Genomic DNA, 9,509 nt, shown 5'->3' with positions numbered 1-9,509 from the left:
TAGAACTGAACTAGAACTGAACTAGAACTGAACTAGAACTGAACTAGAACTGAACTAGAACTGAACTAGAACTAAAATAGAACTGAACTAGAACTGAACTGGAACTGATCTAGAACTGAACTAGAACTGAATCTTAAATTACCTCCTGGATATTTGCAGATGATCCGGAATCTATAGGAAGTTCAATAACGCAATATTTTGTAATCGTCTTAAAATATGCCTGCAATTCAAGAACATAGTTTGATCTCATGAAATCATATATACTACATCGTAGTTTAAACATTTTTGATAGCCCTTGTCTGGGTATTACGATATTCGATTATTTTTGTCTAATTCGGTTTTTTCGACAAATAATTATTACAGATATTTTCTGAGAAACAATTTAAATTACCTAAATTTTGTATTGATATCGGCCTTAAAAAATATCTATATAAAAATTAATTAATTGATCTTTCGTCTTCATATAAAATCATTATTCTGAAATTTGAAACTTATTTTTTTTAAATAAGTATTGATGAGCTGGTAAAACAAACCATAGAAATAATCTTTTAAATTTCGGATTATATGTTCATAATTAAACGTAGTACTTTCTACATATAAAACGAAAATATATAAATATTGTTTTAAGAGTAAATTATACGTATTAAAAAAATACCTATAAATAAATATATATTTTTTAATTGATAGTAACATCTTATTAACAACCTTAAGCAGTTCCAAACAAAGAAAACAGTAATAACTTCTTGAAATTGTAATAGGAAACAAAACAATTCTGTTGTTTTTGTTTTATAGGTGCACTTTTATTCCAAAGCTGATTTTTGCTTTAATAATATTCACTACACATGCCCATATACTAAGTTATAAAGAATACTCATACAAAAAGTAAAATAAAAACGTTTTCCTTATCAAAATTAACTATCTAAGCTTATCAGTTTGTGAAATACTACGTATATAAAAAAGTAACATAGTTCATTGTAAAAATATAAATATATGGAACAAAAGATTGTCTATATAAAAATGCACAATATATTTTTTGATAATTTGGATAATTCTAGGTTATCTTGTCCCATTAAAGAAAACTCTCTGACCAGAGCACCCACTGACCGATGATAAAGCTCAAATATTTCCGTATAATATTATGCGTTCAATTGTAATATAAAAATATTTAGTAAGTGTTTGATTAGTTTTACTTCAGTTTTAATCCAGTTCTAGTTCTGTTCTAGTTCTGTTCTAGTTCTGTTCTAGTTCTGTTCTAGTTCTGTTCTAGTTCCGTTCTAGTTCTGTTCTAGTTCTGTTCTAGTTCTGTTCTAGTTCTGTTCTAGTTCTGTTCTAGTTCTGTTCTAGTTCTGTTCTAGTTCTGTTCTAGTTTTGTTCTAGTTCTGTTCTAGTTCTGTTCTAGTTCTGTTCTAGTTCTGTTCTAGTTCTGTTCTAGTTCTTTTCTAGTTCTGTTCTAGTTTTGTTCTATTTTGTTTTAGTTCTGTGCTAGTTCAGTTCTAGTTCTGTTCTAGTTCAGTTCAAGTTCTGATCAAGTTCTAATCAAGTTCTAATCTAGTTCTAGTCTAGTTCTAATCTATTTCTAATCTAGTTCTAATCAAGTTCTAATCTAGTTCAGTTCTAGTTCAGTTCTAGTTCAATTCTAGTTCAGTTCTAGTTCAGTTCTAGTTCAGTTCTAGTTCAGTTCTAGTTCAGTTCTAGTTCAGTTCTAGTTCAGTTCTAGTTCAGTTCTAGTTCAGTTCTAGTTCAGTTCTAGTTCAGTTCTAGTTCAGTTCTAGTTCAGTTCTAGTTCAGTTCTAGTTCAGTTCTAGTTCAGTTCTAGTTCAGTTGTAGTTCAGCTCTAGTTCAGTTCTAGTTCTAGTTCAATTCTAGTTCAGTTCTAGTACATCTTAACCTGTCGGCAACTAGTCTATAGTCTAATGACTATCCAAGGAGAATCGTATGAGCTAGTCTACTAACAAGGCTAGTAGCTAGCCACATGTCAATTTGGTTAACTAGTATATTAGAATAAATGTGGTTGAAAGATGAATATGCATTAATATATGTAAGGAATTCAGTTCCAAACTACATGAATTCAGTTCCAAACTACAAACTACATTATGTAAAATGCAATCGCCATCATATTATGACCCATTCCAGTGTATTCCTTAACCTCTTTAAGCCCGCGCAATAACACTTCTGATTACACTACTCTGTTGTTTCGGCAACAGCACTTAGATATATTTAGTAGTCTGAAATACCAACAGCACCGAAGAACTTCCCCGAAGCGTAAAAAGGCATACTAAATCTGTTCTAGTCCCCATGGAAACTTTCCTGATCTTTCACCAATTTTCGCATCACTTCTATTCCCATGATCATACAACCATTGAATACTAAACTGACAACACCCCAGTATATACTAGCGCCCCACTACGCGACCGGTAAGAAATACCGATTGGGGTCAGTAATCCAGCATATGCTGCTTTGTACACAGACCTGTTCGAATAGAGAATTATCTAACCCATTAGGTGTAGGAAATGTCAGTCCCGAAGGAACCTGAACCAACTGACCAGCCGGGATAAGTCCTGCGGGCAACTGGCCACCCGTAGTACCAGATTATCTGGTGCTCTGGTTAGACGCCATGCTAAATCATTCCTCAGCGAAGCCGAGAATACATTTGACATCACTAGTTTATAGTCCCTTCAGACTAGAGGTACTTGTACCACCTCTGTTCTCCGGTATTGCAATAACACCAAGGTGGAGGTTTCACCAAGGTAACATGCCCCCGGGGGCCTTTTAGTGACCACTGTCTCAAAGTTCACAAGAATTTCTATTGCCGATATACGATCAAGCATTAATGACGTGTTCTGTAACCGCCTTTGTTCAATTCGCCTATAGATAAGAGTAGATCTGTTGTGAGTGTCGCCTGGTCTATTTATAAGGTTTATGTAAATACTTCGAGACGTTCGTAGGGCCTTAATTATACAAACATAAACGCCTTAATTTTTATATTAAACAACCAATTATGATTCATTGACCTTGATGTTATCGCTGTTTTTTGTTTTCAACCCAATTATTTCCCTATAAAACATGTTTATTATTATTAATTTTTTTATTGTCTATTTTCAGCATTATTATTTATAATTGTCAACCCCCACCACTTCACTAAAACCCATTCATTAGCCATAGAACTATGGCCAAAAAAATAAAGCCATCTGCACGTTGTGTGCAAACAATATATGCCTTCGCACTACTAGCATGTGCTCTCCAGCCTCTAGAAGCTATAAATTGTCCAGTTAATTGTAAATGTTCTTGGATATTAGATAGTCTGGAAGTAAATTGCGCCTATGGTGGTCTAATAGAATATCCAGATTTTGGTTTAATGCCCATCGAACATGTTGATCTTTCGGGCAATTATTTTATAGAATTTCCCACACAACTATCAAGTTATGATTCTTTAATTTATTTGGATTTATCAAATAATCAAATCGAATATTTAGATGCCGACGCCTTAATGGGTTTTAATGCTTTGAGGACGCTTATATTGTCCAATAATACCATTAACCGTTGGTTGCATTTGAATCCAAATACAGCATTTCTTAATGCTGTAAGTTTACAGCGTTTGGTATTGAATGGTAATTCTTTGGGGTCTTTTAATATGGACGATCATCAGCAAGTGATTATAAGTGAATCCTTGACACATTTAGAGCTGGAAAATTGTGCTTTAACTAAAGTTGGAGGTGATATTTTAATGCAGAATATGCCGAATTTGGAAAGATTAAATTTAAATAAAAACTCTTTGGGCTCTCTTAATAATTTACCCTCTAAGTCTTTGAGAGTTTTGGAGTTGAGTGGTTGCAATTTGCAGAGAATACCACGTTCTTTATTGGCCGGCTTGCCAGCTTTGGAATTTTTACAACTATCCTGGAATACCGCCTTGCAAGTGGGACCCTCGGACCGCTTAGACTCACCGACACTTAGTGAATTAGATCTTTCCTATTGCAGTCTAGATGAAATTGATCTCTCTGCATTGCCCAATCTGCAGCAGTTGCATTTACGCGGCAATATGTTACGCACCTTAACCGGTCAGACATTTGAAAATAATAGTCTATTGGAAAGCATAGATTTGTCACGTAACTCTTTACGCTCTTTGGAAGCCGAATCATTTTATAAATTGAAAAAACTTGCTTCTTTGGATTTGGCCTATAATGAAATAGCACGTTTGGATCGCAACGTATTTCGTTCGAATGACAATTTGGTTTCATTGAACTTAAGCCACAATGTTATAGATAAATTTACCAAACTGATATCGAACTCATTGCGTGATATTAATTTGTCATGGTGTGAAATAATATTGATTGATGGCACCGCCTTTTCCAGTCTATCGTCTTTGCAGAAACTGGATTTGTCTAACAATTTGATAAGAGATCTGCCAGCAGGCATGAGATCAGATACTTTGCAAAAGTTGGATTTAAGCTACTGTCGGTAAGTGTTGAGGGAAAATGACTCCACTAAATAAAAGCATTTTTCTTGTGTTTACAGTTTATCCGCCTTAAGCAATGCCACCTTTCAACACTTTCCCGAATTGGCTCAACTCAAGCTAAATGGCAATCGTTTTACCAATCCTTTTCCTCGGGAATTCTTTCAATCCAATAAATATTTAGATGCCATATGGGTGGGGGATAATACTTGGATTTGCAATTGCCAGGATCCTATATTTGTAGATTTCTATGATTATTTAACAGCGGCACCATCAAGGGTAAATATTTCCAACTTTATAATAAAAAGTTAGACCCGATATATATTTCTATTTTGACTAGATCAAAGATCGCAATAGTTTGCGTTGTGCCTCGCCTACGTACAACTATGGTAAGACTTGGCAGGCAGCCTGTGAAAGAGATTGGATTCAAAATAGTCATTCTAATAATGCCGAAAAAGTTTGGACCACTGTAATGCTATCGATAGTGGTCATAGGGGTTTTAATATTCCTCTTTACATGTTTCCAAAGATATATGGCCTGGAGAAAAAAACGTATAGATACCGAGGAGTACCGCCGAAATCATGATGAAATGAGAGAAATGTAAGTTTTTATACAAATAATTCAAATTTTTTCACTTTTTTGTTTCCTAAAACCTCCAGACGCCGTTTAAATCAACGTATTCTAGAGGAGGAAGCCCGTCCCAATGCTCCTAATAGTTTTGAAAATGCTTTACCATCTTACGAAGATGCTCTCACCATGCCCAAACCGGTAAGACCGGTTAAGTCTATGCTAGACTTATCGGAAGAAACCTCTAGACGGCGTAGGCGATTTAAGAAAAATCGCACAAATCCAGAGGAAGATATAGCCGAAGAAGAAGATCAAGATATACAATATGACTATAGAAATCGTTTTCGTAGTGAGGAAATGCTTTCGAATCGAGACCTAGAGAGAGTACAACAAATTGTGCCAAACCGGCGTACCGGTGGCATATTGCACAACAATTCGGGTAGTAGACGTTTTAGCATCGAAGATTCTCGTTTCCCAGCAGCTCACTTAAAATCTCAAAACCTGCAGAGTGCAGAAAAATTAGGCAATTTCCAAAGTTATGAAAATAGTCCGTATACTAAACGAAAACCCAAAATAGCCGAGATACCACCCTTTAAAAGGGCCAACTTAAGGGCAGATAGTGTAGAGTTCCTAACAGATCCAGAATATGAGGTCAGCAGTAAACCGAGTAGTCCCTTTGCTAGACGTAAACCAAAATCACCATCACCGATAGCCACACCTCTGGCACCAGCTGTAGAAGATTATTTCAGTGCCAATACAAAAATTTCCGATTCTCCTGGAGGCAGTGATTTTCATGTTGTCATAGAACCCGATATTAAATCTCTTAAAGATATCAACTATGACTCTTCTCCCCTAGAATCGAACACCGAAGATGAATTGATTAAGGGAAAACGTAAAAAATTAAGCAAATCTTCTAGTCGTCGTGCCAGTGGTAGTTTTATTGCTGCAGCTGCTACAGCAGCCGCTAGTGGTGAAACTTCGGAAGAGGAACCCATCGTTGTGGTACATCGGCCTATGCGTGAGACATTATTTTAGTTTTTAGTGTTTATTTAACAAAGTTTTTTTAAGTATTTTCAGAATTTTATTATAAGTCTTTAATTTGCCAAAATATCTAGCTACATACCTACATATTTACATACAAGCATAAATACAAATTTAATAAAACATAAACAATTTTTTAACGCAACTTTTTTCAAAATAAAAGCTTAAATTTTATTTAGCTAAGTCACTATTTATAGAGTAATTATAAAACTTTTTTAAAACTTTTATTATACAGTACCTTTCGCACCTTATACATTTGACATATAGATGTCGCCATAAACGGTGGTTGAATTAACTTATTTCTTGTTGCACTGGGTATTTGAATACACTAAATGTATTTGAATTGTAACGGGTTGCCAGAAATTTAAATTTGAATTGAATTTGAAAATTTCCAATTTTACGGCAATAATGATAAAAATGCTCAAATTTTACGAAAATCCCCAAAATTTTTCCCCACGAAATTACTAAAACCTGAAATCTCCACATCTGGCGACATTGGTCCTCACTAAAATAGAACATAACATAACTAAAACAGAACTACAACATTCTAGGAACTAGAACAGAACTAGAACTAAACTAGAACTGCTCTAGAACTAAACTAGAACTGAACTAGAACTGAACTAGAACTGAACTAGAACTGAACTAGAACTGAACTAGAACTGAACTAGAACTGAACTAGAACTGAACTAGAACTGAACTAGAACTGAACTAGAACTGAACTAGAACTGAACTAGAACTGAACTAGAACTGAACTAGAACTGAACTAGAACTGAACTAGAACTGAACTAGAACTGAACTAGAACTGAACTAGAACTGAACTAGAACTGAACTAGAACTGAACTAGAACTGAACTAGAACTGAACAAGAACTGAACTAGAACTGAACTAGAACTGAACTAGAACTGAACTAGAACTGAACTAGAACTGAACTAGAACTGAACTAGAACTGAACTAGAACTGAACTAGAACTGAACTAGAACTGAATTAGAACTGAACTAGAACTGAACTAGAACTGAATTAGAACTGAACTAGAACTGAACTAGAACTGAACTAGAACTGAACTAGAACTGAACTAGAACCAAACTAGAACTGAACTGGAACTGAACTAGAACTGAAATATAACTGAACTAGAACTGAACTAGAAGTGAACTAGAATTGAACTAGATTAGAACTAAATTAGAACTAGATTAGAACTAGACTAGAAATAGATTAGAACTAGATTAGAACTGGATCAGAACTAGAACAGAACTAGAACAAACTAGAACAAAACTAGAACAGAACTAGAACAGAACTAGAACAGAACTAGAACAGAACTAGAACAGAACTAGCACAGAACTAGAACAGAACTAGAACAGAACTAGAACAGAACTAGAACAGAACTAGAACAGAACTAGAACAGAACTAGAACAGAACTAGAACAGAACTAGAACAGAACTAGAACAGAACTAGAACAGAACTAGAACAGAACTAGAACAGAACTAGAACAGAACTAGAACAGAACTAGAACAGAACTAGAACAGAACTAGAACAGAACTAGAACAGAACTAGAACAGAACTAGAACAGAACTAGAACAGAACTAGAACAGAACTAGAACAGAAGTAGAACAGAACTAGAACAGAACTAGAACAGAACTAGAACAGAACTAGAACAGAACTAGAACAGAACTAGAACAGAACTAGAACAGAACTAGAACAGAACTAGAACAGAACTAGAACAGAACTAGAACAGAACTAGAACAGAACTAGAACAGAACTAGAACAGAACTAGAAGAACAGAACTAGAACAGAACTAGAACAGAACTAGAACAGAACTAGAACAGAACTAGAACAGAACTAGAGCAGAACTAGAACAGAACTAGAACAGAACTAGAACAGAACTAGAACTAGAACAGAACTAGAACAGAACTAGAACAGAACTAGAACAGAACTAGAACAGAACTAGAACAGAACTAGAACAGAACTAGAACAGAACTAGAACAGAACTAGAACAGAACTAGAACAGAACTAGAACAGAACTAGAACAGAACTAGAATAGAACAGAACTAGAACAGAACTAGAACAGAACTAGAACAGAACTAGAACAGAACTAGAACAGAACTAGAACAGAACTAGAATAGAACTAGAACAGAACTAGAACAGAACTAGAACAGAACTAGAACAGAACTAGAACAGAACTAGAACAGAACTAGAACAGAACAGAACTAAGAACAGAACAGAACTAGAACAGAACTAGAACAGAACTAGAACAGAACTAGAACAGAACTAGAACAGAACTAGAACAGAACTAGAACAGAACTAGAACAGAACTAGAACAGAACTAGAACAGAACTAGAACCGAACTAGAACAGAACTAGAACAGAACTAGAACAGAACTAGAACAGAACTAGAACAGAACTAGAACAGAACTAGAACAGAACTAGAACAGAACTAGAACAGAACTAGAACAGAACTGGAACAGAACTAGGACAGAACTAAAACAGAACTAAAACAGAACTAGAACAGAACTAGAACAGAACTAGAACAGAACTAGAACAGAACTAGAACAGAACTAGAACAGAACTAGAACAAAACTAGAACAGAACTAGAACAGAACTAGAACAGAACTAGAACAGAACTAGAACTAGAACAGAACTAGAACAGAACTAGAACAGAACTAGAACAGAACTAGAACAGAACTAGAACAGAACTAGAACAGAACTAGAACAGAACTAGAACAGAACTAGAACAGAACTAGAACAGAACTAGAACAGAACTAGAACAGAACTAGAACAGAACTAGAACAGAACTAGAACAGAACTAGAACAGAACTAGAACAGAACTAGAACAGAACTAGAACAGAACTAGAACAGAACTAGAACAGAACTAGAACGGAACAGAACTAGAACAGAACTAGAACGGAAAAGAACTAGAACAGAACTAGAACAGAACTAGAACAAAACTAGAACAGAACTAGAACGAAACTAGAACAGAACTAGAACAGAACTAGAACAGAACAAGAACAGAACTAGAACAGAACAGAACAGAACTAGAACAGAACTAGAACAGAACTACAACAGAACTAGAACAGAACTAGAACAGAACTAGAACAGAACTAGAACAGAACTAGAACAGAACTAGAACAGAAATAGAACAGAACTAGAACACAACTAGAATAGAACTTAAAGAGAACTGGACTAGAACTAGAACAGAACTATAACAGAACTAAAACAGAGCTAGAACAGATCTAGAACAGAACTAGAACAGAACTAGAACAGAACTAGAACAGAACTAGAACATAACTAGAACAGAACTAGAACAGAACTAGAACAGAACTAGAACAGAACTAGAACAGAACTAGAACAGAGCTAGAACAGAACTAGAACAGAACTAGAACAGAACTAGAACAGAACTAGAACAGAACTAGAACAGAACTAGAACAGAACTAGAACAGAACTAGAACAGAACTAGAA

At 35.1% G+C, this 9,509-nt stretch overlaps 1 protein-coding gene across 1 annotated transcript; it reads left to right on the top strand.

Moving 5' to 3' along the window:
- The first annotated feature begins 3,080 nt into the window (after positions 1–3,080).
- On the top strand, positions 3,081–6,206 carry LOC111684291 (LRR receptor-like serine/threonine-protein kinase GSO2). The gene is made up of 4 exons (XM_046955051.1): positions 3,081–4,458; positions 4,516–4,732; positions 4,794–5,053; positions 5,113–6,206. The coding sequence occupies exons 1-4, from the start codon at positions 3,167–3,169 to the stop codon at positions 6,053–6,055; spliced, it is 2,712 nt and encodes a 903-aa protein (XP_046811007.1). The 5' UTR covers positions 3,081–3,166; the 3' UTR covers positions 6,056–6,206.
- The last annotated feature ends 3,303 nt before the right edge of the window (positions 6,207–9,509 follow it).

The sequence above is a fragment of the Lucilia cuprina genome, chromosome 6 (assembly GCF_022045245.1).
Source record: "Lucilia cuprina isolate Lc7/37 chromosome 6, ASM2204524v1, whole genome shotgun sequence".
In the NCBI taxonomy this organism is placed as follows: Eukaryota; Metazoa; Arthropoda; class Insecta; order Diptera; family Calliphoridae; genus Lucilia; species Lucilia cuprina.
Note: the sequence above shows the minus strand (reverse complement) of the source record. Positions and strands in the feature narration are given on the sequence as shown.

Excerpts from the sequence above, each read along its gene's own strand:
- LOC111684291 (XM_046955051.1), top strand. The coding sequence starts at position 3,167 with ATGGCCAAAAAAATAAAGCCATCTGCACGTTGTGTGCAAACAATATAT. Across the intron at positions 4,459-4,515 it reads TTGGATTTAAGCTACTGTCG|TTTATCCGCCTTAAGCAATG; the intron begins GTAAGTGTTGAG and ends TTGTGTTTACAG. Across the intron at positions 4,733-4,793 it reads TAACAGCGGCACCATCAAGG|ATCAAAGATCGCAATAGTTT; the intron begins GTAAATATTTCC and ends TATTTTGACTAG.